Source organism: Myotis yumanensis, unplaced genomic scaffold (assembly GCF_028538775.1).
Source record: "Myotis yumanensis isolate MYYU_CA2020_CCGP unplaced genomic scaffold, mMyoYum1.0.hap1 SCAF_15, whole genome shotgun sequence".
NCBI classification, from domain to species: domain Eukaryota; kingdom Metazoa; phylum Chordata; class Mammalia; order Chiroptera; family Vespertilionidae; genus Myotis; species Myotis yumanensis.
The window spans coordinates 43,772,949-43,790,149 of NW_027223766.1; the positions used below are offsets into that span (position 1 = coordinate 43,772,949).

The 17,201-nt window shown below is 50.3% G+C and overlaps 1 protein-coding gene across 3 annotated transcripts in view; it reads right to left on the reverse strand.

Annotated features, from left to right (window-relative positions):
* The window catches only part of MATN2 (matrilin 2), a 107,506-nt gene extending 90,983 nt beyond the window's left edge, over positions 1 to 16,523 (reverse strand). For 2 of the 3 annotated variants that reach the window (XM_070392093.1, XM_070392091.1), the window contains exons 1-2: positions 16,350 to 16,523; positions 7,746 to 7,914 (exon numbers count right to left, since the gene is read on the reverse strand). In XM_070392093.1, coding sequence (XP_070248194.1) covers positions 7,746 to 7,887 — 142 coding nt within the window. In that variant the 5' untranslated portion in view covers positions 7,888 to 7,914; positions 16,350 to 16,523. Of the gene's footprint in view, positions 1 to 7,745; positions 7,915 to 15,853; positions 15,871 to 16,349 lie in introns of those variants that run through there. The other variant, XM_070392092.1, reaches the window with a different exon arrangement.
* Between the last annotated feature and the right edge of the window lie 678 nt (positions 16,524 to 17,201).

Sequence of the window (17,201 nt, forward strand, 5' to 3'; positions counted from 1 at the left end):
AATCCTACTGCCCCACCCCTACTCCCCAGTCTGATTCTACTATCCCACCCTTTCTGTCTCAAAACTTCTCCCTCCTTGGACTCCAGAGTATGGTTCCACCTTGGCTCTCCCACCTGGACAGAGTGAACGAAAGCTAACCCATCAGAGGAACCAGAGAAGGGGCATCTGGAAGGCAGAGGAGTCAGTGATTGTCATCACATCCCAGATAAGACCTGAGATCACTGACTTCAACCAGCTCCCTTAATAGATGAATAAATGGAGAAGAAAGGAGACTTGCACAGTCACTTGCTAATTAAGTCAAACCAAGACTGGAACCATCCAAATGAGTCGTCCGAATCAGTTGTTCGCCCAGTCGTTCAGCACATACTGAGTTTTTGCTGTGGGCAGGACCAAGGTCAGGCCTTGAGGTCTGGTGACCTCAGGTACAGCCAGCACCAAGGGCAACACCTCTAAGCACAGCTGGGCATTTCCCAGCCTGCTCACAACTCCTAGTCCAGGAGCAAGCCGGGTCTGAAATCAGTAGGCTCAAGGCACTGGCTGCTGCGTAGCTCAGTTGGTTAGAGCACTGTCCACATACACCAAGGTTGCAGGTTCAATCCCAGCCAGGGTACACAGAAGAATCCACCAATGAAGCATAAATAAGTGGAACAACAAATTTCTCTCTCTCTCCCATAAATCAATGAAGAGAATGTAAAAAAGAAAAAAATCAGTAGACTCAAGTGTGAGGTGCCTTTTTCTTTGCTCAAAGGCACATCTGGTCCTACCTAACCCTTGCTTTTTTATTTTTTCCCTTTCCGAAACTGGGACGGGGAGGCGAGGAGGGGGGCAGGAAAGGGGGAGGAGGGGTAACCTTTTCTTCTTTTCTTTCTAACTTTTGTGGACCCTGAGAAAAGAGAGACCTACTAAGAAGGGCTCCTGGTGGCTAACTGGGCTCAAATTTAAAAAACAGAGCCTAGCAGTCACTTCTACACAGAGGCCTGTCGTGCAAACCACACTTCAGGGAGCAGCCTGCACTAAGCTGTCTGCCTCCTGCACTGAACTACCTGCCTGCACAGAGCCAGCCCTGATAAAGGAGTTCCTGGGATCTGATTTTAAACAGGACTGAGGCCTTCCCTGTCCAATCAGAGCTGTGCAGCTCTATCCCACCCCCTCCATCAGCATCTTTCCTGACCAATCACAGCAGCTCCATTCTGACCAATCAGGACAGTGCCTTTTGGACCAACCAAACTTGGAGGATTTGGAGTCCTGTGGCCCAGAGAATGCACTTTTCCACCAAAGATAAGGCTGTGTTCCTCTTGCTGAAGCTGAAGCACCAAAGATGAAACACCGGAGACTGGCTCGGGAACAGAGCAGCGCAGACGGCGGAAGAGCAGGACGCAGTGGACAGGAGCAGGCGGAGCAGACCAGCAAAGCAGAGCTGTCTGCCCAAAGGGGCCCGGCCCCAGGGCCACCTCCTCCCAGGGCCACCTCCAGCGTGCTGTTTTCACAGCCGTGTCACAGTTGAGCTGTTTGCACGGAATAAAGTTTCCTTTTTCACTGCCCCCCCAAATTGGGGATTCCTGTTGGTGTCGTTTAGCACCAGTGACCATCAGCGGACAGTCTGCAGAAGCCTTGACAACTTTGCAAATCACTCAGCCTCTCTGAGCTCAGCTTTCTAAGCAGTAAATGAGCGTGCCCTCCACAGGGGCACTGAGCAATGGAAAACACTTGGCCCCTATCTTCCAGAGTTTTCGGTCTCGCGGTAAAAATGAGGTGAGCGCAAAAGTGACCAAAAGAGGAATCCCCCCTTGGGCACGTGCCACCTTATGCCTTGGAATGCAAGGCAGGCAGGGCTGACGCTTCAGCAGAGACCCAGCCTGTGGGGGATGGGGGGGCTGGTCCTGGGAGGGTCCAGCCTGGCTGCAAGAGAAAGTGTCACCAGGCTGTCATCGAAAAGCCCCTAGCTTTTCTCAACACCTAAACTATGTCATGAACGACACTTGCTTACAGGAACTGAAAAGGATTTCCAACCACAAAACAAGGAGGGCTGAGCGCAAAGACCAAGGGGCCAGAGCAAAAACGAAGACGGCATCGTGTGCAAAAAGGGCCGCGTGCAACCCAAGAGCAGCTACCCACGTGCTCACCACCCCACAGCAGATTCAGTTCCCCGTCAGGACACAGGGTGGGGAGAAGGTGCCTTCTCCAAGTCTCAACCAAAGAATCAAGTTTCTGCCCTGCTTTCCCGAGCTCAGTCTTCCTCTATCAGCGCGAATGGCACTGGGCGGAAGGATCTTGCCTTGGGTCCCTGACCTGAAAGGCTTGAGAATAGAAGGAGGTGGCATCTGACCTGGCCTGGGCCCAGGACAACTATTCCAGGTGGAAGGAAGAGGGCGCTGGGGAAGCTCAGGGCAGGAGGCGAAAGTTCTGACCTTGACAAAGTGGCTTCGGGACATGAGCCTGGTGGCCTCAGTGGGCATCTCTCCAGGAACCAGAAGCTCTGCTGGCTTCTAGCGTCTGCCCTCCTTCCTCCCTCACTGAGGGCGCCAACCAATGCCAACGAGGGGACTGTTGGAGAAAGTAGCAGCTCATTCTCTAGCGGCCAATGCTTGAAAATGGTAATAATTCCCAACCCAGGCACACACCTGCACTGGCCACACAGAGCGGGACACGCTCACACTTAATCCTCCAGGCGGCCAACTCCTTCCGACGCCTCGCTAATCGAGCAGGTTTCACCTCCTCTGAAGCACACCGCGCTTTTACCCGTGGGTGGACGCCAGGCTCACTGAGAGATGGTGCACAAACGGAAAGAAGCACCTCATCATGTCCTGTGACTTCCAAGCAGCAGAGCCGGGGCTGCAGACAGGGAGCTCTCAGGCTGTCTTCATTCGCTTTATTTTTAGTAACAAATTGACTGTTGTGAAGAAATGTCACTAAATTCTGTGGCTTCTGGATTAACTGCCCCCCCAACCCCTCTGGATTTTTCCTAGCAGTGTGTGTAGGGAGGAGGGGGGTTGCTGGGGGTTCAGCTTCCATTAGCCCCTGACCACACTATGGGGCCAGCGGCCTTTTAAATCTCCACCTCCCACTTCTTCTTTTTTTTTTTTAATCTTTTTTGTTGAAAGTATTACATATGTCCCTTTTGTCCCCCCATTGACCTCTTCTCACCTCCCACTTCTTGAATCTACTGCCACAGTGTCACAAAGTGCTTTCTTACTGCACACACACGAATTCTGCATGGGCGCTACTGATCAGAAGGAAAAGGTTTCGAAGTTAGAAGAAATCAAATGAGCTAGGTTGGAAAATTTAGAAAAGAACACACTTGTCAGTAAGACCTCGTAAAAGACAGGCGAAACAGGGAGAGCCAGCCGGTGGAAGTGCGGTGGACGGTCTGTGTACATTCCAGGACTGACGGGAGTCTAGAATACAGTGGGAGTTTGGGCAAGGAGGTGAAGGTTTCAAAAAGGCTGATGTGGCCCTGGCTGGTTTGGCTCTGCAGATAGAGCGTTGGCCTGCGGACTGAAGGGTCCTGGGTTCGATTCCAGCCAAGGGCACACGCCCGGGTTGTGGGCTCGATCCCCAGTAGGAGGCAGCTGATCAATGATTCTCATCATTGATTTTTCTATCTCTCTCTCCCTCTCCCTTCCTCTCTGAAATCAATTTAAAAAAAAATTTTTTTTTTAAATGGCTGATATTCCCTGGCCCACTGGTGGCTCAGTTGGTTGGAGTGTCGTCCCGTACACCAAAAGTTTGAAGATTCAATTCCCCATCAGGGCACATGCCTAGGTTGCAGGTTCGGTGTTTCTCTATCTCTCCCTTCCTCTCTCTCTAAAATCAACAAAAGAAACATATCCTTGGGTGAGGATTAAGAAAAAAAGGCTGATATGCCCTCACCGGTTGCCCTGGAGACAGGCCCACCCCCATGTGTCAGTGATATAATAAAGAGAGAATGTGCACAAGCAAAGCAGGCAGTCATTAGAGGGGTGTGGGAGCAGCATGACTTCCAGTCGGCCCCACCTGGAGGGGCTGAGGGAGTTGGGGAGGGCACCCGTGCCACTGGTAAAGGATGGGGGATGGGGGATGGGTGCCGAGGGGAAAAATCTGAGGCTGCCATGAGCAAATGCTCTGGGTGCAGGAATCCTGCTGCTCCAACTCTACCTGCCAGCATGGTTGCCTAGAAAGATTTGGGCTGGAGAGTGTGCTCACTCGTTCATTCTCCGAGTGACCTGAACTGCAGGCTCTCCCTGGCCTTTGCCAGAGCCCAGGTAGGCCAGGCTCTCGGAAGGCACAATGGGTGGAAAGGGAGTAAGCAGTGATCAACACCGCTGCCTGCTCCCACCCCTGCGGAATGAAGCCTGAACTCTGTGGGAAACCTAGGTCCTACGTGATCTGGTGCCAGCCTCTTCCGGGCCTGTCTCCAGCTCAGACCACCCGCCTTGAAGGCTTGACATCCCAATGGCGTGGCCAGGTCCCGCCTCCATGTTCCATCCTCACTCCTCTCCTGACCCCTGGACCCTGGGGGCTCCCACTGTCAAAACCTTCACCAGGAACACTTCCCTAAACCAGCCGCTTCAGAGTGTGCTTTGGGAACCCCTCGGGGTCCCCAGGGCCTTTTTCAGGGGGTCCATGAGGTCAGAACTATTTTTACAATGGCACCAATGTTTGCTTGTTATACACTCAGGCTCTAATGAGTGTAGAAGTAGCAAAAGTTTAATGATGGCTTAGATTCCACATTTCAACCTACCATTTGCCATATTTTAGTTTTTATCGAACAAGAATACCCACAATTATATGAAAAACATATTAAAATGCTCCTCCTCCTTCTGACTACATATCTGTGTGGGGTCATATTTTCTTCATGTAGTCCAACCAAAACAACATTTCATAACAGATTGAATGGATGAGAAATGAGAACCCAGCTGTCTCCCATTAAGCCAGGCATGAAACAGATGTGTAAAAGTGTAGAACAGTGCTATTCTTCTCACTGATTTTTTTAAATTTAGGAAATACTGTCTCTTCTACAAATATCTTATTTCTATGATAGGTTATGTTACGTGTTTATTCTTGGTATTTTTAAATTAATTACTAGTTTTTGAAGTTCTCTGTGTCTCTTTCTGATCCAGTAAATCCTGACAGATTGAACTCTAACCCACATACACAAAAGCTCTTTCGGATCCTCAATCATTTTTTTAGTGTAACAGAGTCCTGAGACTAAAAGTCTGAGAACCACTGCCTTTTCCTGAGTCCTCAGCAGGCAGCGTGGACAGTCACTTAGCTCGCCTCTACTGTTGTGCACACAGTCCACCAAATCCACGATTTTTTTTGCATGCCTGCCTCCCCCACTGCATGTGCACTTGCTGATGGTGGTTGTTCTTCAAACCCCAGAAAGTCCAGACAACAGAATGAAGAGAGAGATAAGCCCGTATGGACCCGCCTCCCAGGCTGCCCTCGAGCAGCCTGTAATCATTCATAGAAGGAGCAGATCACCGCCTTATATTTTCTTAATTGACTCAGGTTGTTACTAGGAACTCCGACCTGCATCGAGATATAAAATAGAAACTTAAAAAATAAAATCCAAAAATTCAAACAAAAGTTAACCTAAGATGCAACTCTGCTTCTACTCTGTTAAACTTTCAGAGACACCCTCTCAATGAAGTAACCAGTGAAATGCATTATGCCGCTGGACATCATAAATACAGCCACACAAAAAGTGCCACGTGGCCTAAGCAATGTTCTGAACAGGAAACGAAGGCCGAGAAAAGCACACACCCATAAAACACAAGATACCGTATTCTAAGAATGAAGAGAAGGCTGTTCAAACTCAGGGCAAGGACTAGAATGAGCATGGCGTCTCCATCTCCGTGCGCTGTGCCCGGTCAGAGCGAGACCGAAAGCAGAGTGCTCTTGAGAATGCAGGCCAAGGTCGCGGTGTCTGCCGTCCAGTCTCCTGGTTCTCACTTACTCAACCGCGCTCAATAAGTCGAGCCCTCGCCCCACTCCCTGGGGCAGGGAGATGTGCCATGTTCCATCCTACTATTTGTCCTCAAAACATTCTCTGGCAAAATAAGAGGCAGGAGGCAATACCGGATGTGGGGTTCATGCCTTTGGCAAAACAGCTTCCAGCTCTTACCTCAGACCTCAGGGGCTTCCACTTCAGGCCTGAGCTTAGGGCGAAAGAAGGCAGTGAATGCTACCAACTGCGGAAGGTCCTGGGGTGTGAGAGAGTGTGTGTGTGTGTGTGTGTGTGTGTGTGAGACAGATTTATTGATTGATTGATTTTGAGCCAAGGGAAGGAATAGGCTTTGGTACATTTACACAATGGAATACTATGCAACTGTCAAAAAGAAGGACCTTTTATCCTTTGAGACAGCATGGTGAGACCTGGAGAGTATTATGCCAAGTGAAATAAGCCAGTCAGAGAAAGACAAGTAATTTGGGACACAGAGGATACCAGGCAACCAGGCGGTTCTCTCAGCGGCTGGTCAAGAGCATGTACATGTAGAACAGTTTCAGAAAATGTCTTCCCGGAATGATAGTCCTGGTAAACCTATTATTCATTGCATATGTACAATTTACATAGAGAGGGGTGATCAAAGTAGGTTTACAGCTGTAAGTATGTGGAATACTGAGTTTATTCTTGTATCATTATTTATTACTAGTAGCCCTGCACACGAATCCGTGCATCAGTAGCTGGCTGCCACCCTCCAGTAGCTCTCCGCCCGCTGCGCCGACCTCCTGTAGCTCCTCCCGCCCCCCTGCCCCTCCTCATAGCTTGCTGCCCTGCCCCCTCCTGTAGCTCTCCACCGCCTGCTTGTAGCTCACTGCCCCACCCTCCTGCTGATCCATGAGTCGTTACCCAGTCGGTCGTTACGCGTCAAGGAGTAATGACCATTTGCATATTACATCTTTATTACATAGGATTGTATTATATTACAACTGTAAACCTATTTTTGCCCACCCCGGTATTCTCCTCACAAAAATACTCCAAGGACAGCATTAACACTCCCATGTTATGGATGAGGAAAATGAACTTGAAAGAGATCACACTACCTAAGTGTACGTTATCTGCCAGGACTTGAACCCAGGTCTACGCTAAAACCCACTCTCTTCCGCGGGCCAACCTTCCCATCACCCCCACATCCTATTACCAGAGCTCATATTTGCCACCGGGACCGATGCATCTGTATTCTGTGTGTTTTCATGACCTTTCCTTTCTCTCGGAGAAAGAAAAAAATTCATCTGAAGAAAACATGTTCACTGGGTCGGAATCAAGGCCCCTGACCTTTTCCTGTTCCACCCGGCTCATGACGGCCCCACCTCTCTCTGTGCCCGCTCCCGTCTCCCACACGCCCCTGCTTGGTCCCCATGCTGCCAGGCAGTGGAGCATCAGTAACACAGATAAGCTGCACAAATACCATAAAAAATTCTCATAATACCCTTATCCAAAGAAGTCCAACAGGGGCCTTTACAGATGGAAAATCTTGCCCTTGCATCTTAAAGAAAAATCATGAGCTTCCGATTAAATGGAAGACTTTGAACTAGAAAAGACGTCGTATCATTTTGAAAACCCGTGTACAACTCAGGATGCGCTCATGGCCAGTGAGATAGATCCGCTCTCCCTCAGCACACCCAACCGGGGGTCCAGGGCCAGGGGACTCATCATGAAAGCGCTTGTGATTTTGACTGGCGAAGACAGAGGGGAGGTTGGTACTTGGGTGCTTTACCCACCCATGCTGACCTGCTTCTGCAGGTAGTGCCCCGTCACTCACCCAGCAGAGCCGTCTGGGGGTGGGTCCGCGAGTGTCTGCCTCTGGAGATGGACCTGGAGCGTGGCCGCTGCCTGGCCTCAGCAGGGAGGAGGAGGATCTGCCCGAGGAGCAGCAGAAAGCAGCCCACCAGCATCTTTTCCATCTTCAAGAACTGGAAGGGGGGGTGTGGCTGTGACAAACACAACAGGAGAAGGGGGCAGGGTGAGATGTCTGGGTCTCCCGGGACCCTGGGTGCAGCAGACTGCCTCCCCGTCTTCTCGTGTTTCACATGTGCCACGGGTACTTAAAACACCATCTGTGTGTGTGACCCTGAAGAACGCGGGCAACCAACCCCCACTGGTAGGTACTCTGAGCAGGGCACGCATAGCTGGAATTTTTCCTCACTTTGGTCACTATAAGACTGAACGGAAAACTGTAAGCGGAAAAAAATCTATCCTGAAGTTTCTTCGCAATTAAGTTTATTATCAATTCTTCGTAGTCCCATTCTGGATCTTGGATTTGAAGAAGGAAAAACCACATCTGAAGACTCCAAGTGACAATATTCTTTCGGTCTAATAATAGTGAATGGCACAAATTAATATATATACATTTCCCCAGGGATTCATGTATAGGTGGCATAAGGTCGCATCACAGGGCCAGCCTCTCCGCCTCACACACACGTCTCCAAAGAGGGAGCATGGTGCAGTGGTGAAGGGCTCAGACCCTGGCACCAGACTACCTGACTTTGAATCTTGGCTCTGCCCTGTGTGACCTTGGGTGAGCTACTTAACTTTCCCAAGCCTCAGGGGAATATGGGATAATATTAGTTCACAGAATGAGTTAATACGTGTAACCACAGCATTCGGAACAGTGCCTGGCACAATGGGGCGGGGCTGATCTTTCCGTAGCGCCTGCTGAGTGGCCCCAGGCAGTGGCTGACTTTGTACCTCCCTGGACACCCAAGAGCCAGTGTACCAGTGGTCAGTGTCAGACCATGCCAGATTACAACTTTACACATCCATAAGCAACACACTCAAGGGGCAGACTCAGTGAGCACCAGAGCCCCCCAGAAGCAAGTCCTGCTCCATATGAGGTGTCTCCTGCACAGCAGCTCTCCCACTGCAGCTGCAGCTGTCCTCACAGCCAATTGGCCTGGAGGTCAATTCCTCCCAGTAACACCAACAGCAATCAAATCTCAACTACAGAGACAGTGTTCACAGCCCACAGAGTGGTGCACCTAGAACTCCCAGCTCAGGTGACTGGGGAAGCTGAGCCACTGGGCCCTATAGAACACCTACTATACAAGGCCACTCTACCAACTTAAGGAGACATAGCAGTTCTACCCAGTACATAGAAACAAACACAGGAAAGCAGCCAAAATGCAGAGACAAAGAAAAATGTCACAAATGAAAGAAATGGAAAAAAGCAAACTATTGGATAAAGAGTTCAAAACCATGGTTATGAGGTTACTCAAGAATCTTCTAAAAACCTCCACACAAAAAAATGGAAAAGGACCAGTCAGAAATTAAGCATACACTGACTGAAATAAAGAATAATATATAGGGATTCAACAGCAGACTAGAGGATTCTGACAACCAAATCGATGATTTGAAATATGAGGAAGCAAAAAACACCCAACCAGAAGAGCAAAAAGAAAAAAGAATCCATAAATATGAAGATAGTGTAAGGAGCCTCTGGGACAACTTCAAGCGTACCAACATCCAAATTATGGGGCTGCCAGAAGAAGAGAGAGAGCAAGATATGAAAACCCATTTGAAGAAATAATGACAGAAAACTTTCCCTACCTGGTGAAAGAAATAGACTTACAAATCCAGGAAGCATAGAGAGTCCCAAACAAGAGAAACCCAAAGAGGAACACACCAAGACACATCATAATTAAAATGCCAAGGGCTAAAGACAAAGAGAAAATCTTAAAAGTAGCAAGAGAAAAGCAGTTAGTTACCTACAAGGGAATGCCTATACGACTATCAGATGATTTCTCAACAAAACCTATGCAGGCCAGATGGGAGAAATATTCAAAGAGATGAATAACAAGGATCTACAACCAAGATTACTCTACCCAGCAAAACTATCATTTAGAATTGAAGGTCAGATAAAGAGCTTCACAGACAAGAAAAAGCTAAAGGAGTTCATCACCATCAAACCAGTATTATATGAAAAGTTGAAGGGTATTCTTTAAGAAGATGAAGAAGAAGAAAAAGAAAAAGATCAAAAATATGAACAACAAAATGGCAACAAATACATACCTATCAACAATTGAATCTAAAACTCAAAATAAATAAGAAATCTAATGAACAGAATAAACTGGTGAATAAAACTGAATCAGAGGCATGGAGATGGAACAGACTGACGGTTCTCAGAGGGAAGTGGGGTGGCAGGGAAGGAAGAGATTAAACAAAGATCTTATATGCATATGTGCATTACCTACGGACACAGACATTAGGGTGACAAAGACCTGGGACGGGGGGAACGGGGTGGAGGGGTACAATGGGAGTTAAAAAGAGGGACATCTGTACTATTAATAATCTCAATAATAAAGATTTAAAAAATAATAAATAAATAAAAAGTGGTGAATTTTACTATATATAAGTTATATTCCAAAAATGGTATCTAAAGAAACTACAGGAATGGGGACAAGGGTACTGTTTACATGACAACATAAAACCAATATGGCAATATTAATATCAGACAAGATAGATTTTTTTTTTAATTCAATGCCAGCCCTGGCCGGTTTGGCTCAGTTGGTTATGTGTCCTCCCATGCATCGAAAGGTAAAAGTTCTTCAATTCCTTGTCAGTGCACATTTCCGGGTTGCAGGCTCAATCCCTGGTAGGGGGTGTGCAGGAGGCAGCAGATGAATATTTCACTTTCACATCAGTGTTTCTCTCTCTCTCCCTCCCTCCTCTCTCTCTCTCTCTAAAAAACATAAATAATAAATAAATAAATAAAGTGATGCATCTGGTCAGTGTAGCTCAGTTGAGCATCGACCTATGAACCAGGAGGTCACAGTCCAATTCTGGGTCAGGGCACATGCCCAGATTGTGGGCTCGATCCCCAGTAGGGGGCGTACAGGAAGCAAACGATCAATGATGCTCTCTCATCACTAATGTTTTTATCTCTCCCTCTCTTCCTCTCTCTGAAATCAATTTTAAAAAACAACTAAAAAAAAACACCACCATATTTTTAAAAATACAATTGCAGTGAAACAAGAAAAAAAATAAGTCAGTGCATGTCAGTGCATGTAGCTGATACTAACAGTTGTTTCTCAGTTTGGCATTTGAAGCTGGTAGCATTTGTAGAACAGGAGCCAATTCTAACTGGAAAACAGAATGATGTTCAAAAACCAGTTCTTTTCATCTATGAGCATAGGAGAATTGTGGTGCTGAGAAATCGAGGTTAATTCCATCTGAACAGATTCCACACAAAGTGTTTGGGAGCATGGAGAGAATAGTTTTTAAAAATACAACAGCTTTGACTTTTGTTTCAGCAATTTTTCTCTTCTCCCTGTGACAATGAGTCTTGTCATTTAGCGTTACCAAGGGGGTCCGGGAAGGGAGAGGAGATTGTTCTGACCCTCTTAGCCGTGGGTTCTTCTAAGCATCACTGTTCCAAGTACATTGACAGGCAAGGAGATTCCCCCAGAACAACCCTATGTGCTGTGGGCCTTGAGAGGAGAGGCCTGGCTCTGTTTCCACACAATGTGTGACCTCAGCTGAGTGACTGAACTCTCTGGGCTTTCATTAGTGAGCCTTAAAATGAGAGGCGTGGCCTGGAACAGACCTCAGGCTCTCAGTCTCCAGCCTGGTGGCTGAGCAGAGGAGGTACGGCCCTGCTATCCTGAAGGAGGGCATGACATCTAGGAGGTGGTAAACTCTGCCTCAGGACAGGAAGAGAAAGGACAGAGGACACTAATATCTTTTAATTGCCTACTACGGGCCAGGCAATGATCTGGGCGTTTTGCATATTTTCCATCTTGATTGGTCCCTACAATCATTCTGTGAGGTTGACACGTTCGCAAATTAATGGGTGGGACACTAAGATTCACGGACAGAAAGACAGTCTCCGAGCCTCAGAGCTAGTTAAGTGACCAAGTCATCTTCCTCTCGAGTCCTTTCACTGTAAAGATAACCTCATCTGCTCAGCCACCAGACTAGGAACACTTGGTTTCTTTTCCTTGCTGCCATATCTGTCTCTCTGCCTAGACTGTGAGCCGTTCCTTGGGACTGCACCTGGTCATGCCTGTATTCCTCACATGCTGGGCGCTGGATTTTAGAAATAAATTTTTAAAAGACAGATAAAAGTTGAACTAACACATTTATTGATCAAAAAAAGACCAATAAATGTTTCAGCAAACTGGCCCTAATTCGGCACTAGACAACTGCCAAAGCCAAGCCCGAGTGTTCCTCTCTACTGTATGTGCCTGAATGTTGGCAACACCAGTGACTATCTCCGAGAACAGGAGCATCCTTGCTTTTTCCTCCCTGCTGGCTGGAATGAGGACATCCTGGCTGGAGACCCAGCAGTCATTCTGAACCACGAGGCACCATGGAAGTGGAAGGCAGGCTGCATGGTAAGAGCAATGAGGCACAGGGGTGTGGGTCCCTGACCCCACTCTCCCTTCAGACACACTGCCTTCAGACTTCTAGAACACAACATAGAAATAAGCTTCCTTCTTGAAGCCACTGTCACTTACATTTTTCTGTAACTTGACATTGAACACAACCCTAATTAACAGACTATGTCCAAGTCTCTCCTATGGAATCCATCTGGCACCAGCACTGAATTCAGTCTTCCCAACACAGTATCATGCTTCTCACGCTCCTACTCAAAAACTGTCTGTGACTTCCACATACCATTAAGATAAAAATCTAGATTCCTTAGCTTATCAGTCAAAGCCCCATAATCCGGCCCTGTGTTACAATGCTAACCTAAAAACTCTTCCCCCACCGGCCCCACCAAAACACACACACACACACACACACACACACACACACACACACACATTAACCCTCAATTCCAGCCCAGTAGCTCTACACAATGCCTCTTACTTTTTGCTGGTTGGATTGAGTTATGACAACTGAGATAATGGGTGGGTGAATATGTTACCTTATGTGGCAAAAGGGACTTTGCAGCTATGATTAAATGAAAGACCTTGAGATGAGAAAGTAGTCTGGATTATTCAAGTGGGCACAATATAGTCACAAGGTCTTTATAAGAGGGGGATGAAGGGGCAAGGAGAGGAGAGAGGGGGAGAAAGAGGAAGATGGGGAGGTAGAAAGGAGGGGGAAGGGAGAGGAAGACAGGGAGATTGGAAGTTGCTGTCTTTCGAAGATGGAGAAGAGGCTAGGAACCAAGAAGAATAGGCAGTTTTTAGAAGCCAAAGGGTAAGGGAACAGACTTCCCCCAGAGCCTCCAGAAGGAACATAACCTTGCCCGCACCTTCCTTTTAGCCCTGGGAGACCCATCTCAGACTCTGACCTCCAGAACTGCAGGAGAATAGATTTGTGTTGTTCTTAAGCACAAAGTTTACGGTAATTTCTTGCAGCAGCCATAGGAAACTGAGGCAATAACCTAAAACAGTAATGGGGGATTCCAATGGGGAGTGAGCCACCCGCTCCAACGGTAGATAAAGGTTCCTCTGACAATATGCTTCAAAGAACTTTCCAAAAATGCTTGCTCTGCCACTGACTTTACATGTAGATATTCTGGTAGAATTTTCAGTTTCAACCTATCACTCTGAGCATTACTACACACGGCTGAATTAATTCATATTATCTCATTTAACCATCACACCAATCCTAGGGCACAGATAATAGCATGCCCACTTGATGGATTACACAACTGAGGCTCGGATAATAATATGTATAGCTAGTAAATATTGAGCACTTAACTCTCAGCCAGGCACTAAGTATTTCACGTGTGTATTTCAGTTAAATTAGTGTGTTAACTAATTTAATTCTTCGAACAATCCTAGTCCCTATTTACAGATAAGAAAACAGAGGCACAGAGAGTTTAAGCAACTTTTCAAAATCCTTAGAGGTGGTGACTGGCAGGGCCCAGACTGGAACCCAGGTCCTTCTGGTGCCAAGATCAACATGCTCTGGGTTGTACCCCCACTACCTCTCATCCCTGTCACCATCATTCCCACTCATTCCAGACGACAACAACGGCGGAGGCCTCTGGGATGGAGCCCAGCCCTGCTTTTCCCTCCGAGTCCCCTTCGGGGGCCCTGCTGAGTAAGGAAGTGGTGGCTGTCTGCTGAGCCACAGGGCAAGGTTCAAAGTGACCTCATGGCTGTAGCTCCAAGGGAAACTGGTTCCTGGAAGGGCTTCCCTGGCCTGTTTGCTAGCAACAGTGATGTCATGGTCCACTCCCAACTTGGCACCTCAGCCCCCCTGTCCCCCTGAGCCTCCCCAGTTACTCCCATAGGCAGTGGGGGCTCTTGCGCTTCCCCAAGAACGGGGAGTCCCAGGGGAGGGCTCTCTCAACGGAGCGTGGGCTGCAGACCAAGGTCCAGGAAAGTACTAGGGCTCTTGCCCACTTGACTGTTCTTTTTTTTTTTTTAATTTAAGTTCTTTATTGTTTAATGTATTACATAAGTCTCCTTTTTCCCCCATTGACCTCTCCCTGGCAGCCCCAACCCCCAGCACATGCCCTCAACACCCCCCCCCCCATCTGTGTCCATTGGTTATGCTCGTATGCATGCATACAAGTCCTTTGGTTGATCTCTTACCCCCTCACCTCCTGCTCTCCCTCATAGATTGGACAGTCTATTCCAGTGGTCGCCGACTGGTGGTCTGAAAGGTTGGCGACCACTGACTATTCGATGCTTCTATGACTCTGGTTCTGTTTTTGCTCATCAGTTTATGGTGTTCATTGACGGCTCTTAAACTCAACTCTCGCCCTGGGGTCCTCTCCTGTCCTCTCTCGCTGCCACCCCGCTTCACACCCAACACCTTGCAAAGGCCAGCGTTTGCACCCACCACACCCTCTTGGGCCTGCTTGTCCCGGGGCCTGACCCTTTCCCCATCCCCACCCCGGCCTCACCCTCTACCTTCTCTTAGGCACCAGTCAGTGCTGTTTCTAAGCAAACAGTGGGATTTCTTTCTAGAACTTTCAACAACTTTCTTATTCCTTCTCTATCTTCCAAGCGGCCATCATCTATCTCCTTTTCTTTAAATCTCGGGCCTCATTGCAACTACCTCTTACTGACAGAGATGTAAGAGCTTCTGGCACGACCACCATCTGAGGGACCTGGGAGGTGGGCCCCACGCTGGCACCTCCAGCGAGTGAGCACAGGCCCCAGTGGCTCCACGGCGGACTCAGCCTGGCAAACTGGGGGCGGGGGGCCGAATTCTACCAGAGAGGGAAATAGAGGGAGAAGAGCCTCCAGCCTCTGCTTTCTCCACGGGGGAGTGAGTCTAAGGCACCAAGCGTCAGGGCCTGAGAGGAAACTTTCCAAACCATAAACCTATCTCGGTATCTGGACAGGGTTTTATGACGCTGTCACTTTGAAAGCAGGCAGGGGGAACTGTGCAAGCGTGGACTCCTCCTGGAAAACTCCAGTTAAACGCATGCGGTTTATCTGCCGCCTTCATGGACGCAGGGGGAGGCCGTCCTCCTGAGCTTGGAGAGGGGTGACTGTTCCGAGGAACTTCTGGCTTTTTCTGGGAAGGCAGGTGATGGAGCTCACCCCCAACCTTAGGGTGTACCTGGAACTGTTCTGAGGACAATCCTCACAGCCCTGTGGGTACTATCCCATTAAACAGATGAGGAAACTGAGGACAGAGGAGCTGGGTAACTCCAAAGTTACTAACCCAGGCCACCTGGGCAGGCCAACCTCAGAGCCCCTGCTCCGACCCGCGCAGCTTGGTGGTTGTCTCTCGGCTGCGCCGCACCTGGGAGGCCGGTTAAACGCACCTGGTGCGGATGCCTCCTCGCGCCCGTGGTCACGGCGATTGGGAACTGTGTGCAGGTGGGCGGGCGAGTTCCTGAGGAGCCACCTTCCCGTGCTTCCAGACCTGGGCACCTTTTCTGCCACTTCCAAACTGTTCTCGGGGTTTCTAGCCAACTACCCTGCAGTGCCCTCCCTCCCTCTCCTTTCTCACAATGACGGGGAGCTGGCGCTTCAGCTGCCGCGGGGATCGGCTCCATCCATCCGGCTGGCCGGCTCAACAAGTCTCCTCTCCTCGGCGCATGGAGACCAGGTCGGGTGCCCCCGCGGCGGGACACAGCGCCCCCACCGGGCCCTGCGAGGGGCCGCTGCGCGGTGCGCCACGCGCAGGAACGCGCCCAGCTCGCCCGGCCGGGGTGGCCTGGCTGCCCCCGGCGAGGGGTGCGAGCAGCGCGGCCCAGCCTGTCGCGCGCGGCCCGGGGGAAGGGGGGTCTAAGCGATGGGCCCCGGGGCGGGAAGGGGCGCCTGGCGCTCGGGGCGCGCGGAGCCGCAGGGTCCGGGGGTGGAGGGGGGTGGCGCGCTCCCGCCGCGGACGTCAGGGAGCCCCAGCTCTGCCGGCCGGTCTGCCTGTCAGTCGGTCGGCGGGTCCGTCTGTCTGCGCCCCGGGTCGGCGAGGCGGGGCGGAACCCGGGGAAGCGCGCCCAGCTCACCTGCAGCCGCCGGCGCCCGGGAAGCGACAGGGACGCGGCCACCTGGGTCTTCCTCGTGGGCCCCTCGCCGGGTCGGGAGCCGCGCTGGCCTCGGGGAGCGCTCGTGGGAGCCGCGCGAGAAGCCCGCGCCGCTGCCGCTGTCTTTTCCGTGGGCGCCGCCTCCAAGTCCCATCCCCAAGCGCTCCCCACGCTCGCTCGCTGGCTGCCTGGAGGGCTCCGGGCCAGCGCGGGCGGGCGGGGGGCGGGGGGAGGCGGCGCCGCGGCGGCGGAAGAAGGGGTGTCCTCTTTGGGGATGGGGAAGGCGTGGAGAGGGAGCGGCCGCGAGGACGGCCCCACCCTGCAGACAGCCCCGGAGCCGGGCACCCTGGCCGTGCGCCCTGCCTGCCGCCACCTGGCTCCGCTCGGCCCGGCTGCAAGCCCAGGCGGGACTGTGACTCCAGGGGTCCCTGGCCGCAGGCTCAGCACTGCGGGGAACTCGGGTGGCTTGGTGAGGGGCGTGGAAGGCAGGAGAGCATCTCCAGGGAGACCGGAGGCCCGGCAGGGGTCCTGTATGCTGAACCTGGGGTCATGATTGACAAGAGGCATCCATTGACGAAGACAAGGAAAAATGTGATGAGAATTGGGATAATTAGTGGCAAGTGCCTGGAGGTGTCTTGGCAGTTCCTAGAACACCCCACCAGCGCGAAGTCCCATTAACAGAGCGTCCACTGGCCAGGGACCAGCCCAGGAATGCGCCGAGGGAGGGTGCCCGGATGGAGAGGAAGCAAAGTCCTACCCTAAAGGAGCAGAAAAAGTCTAGTTCAGACAAGACTTTTGAAATTATGCGCGAAGATATTTGCAGTTTTGTAAAGT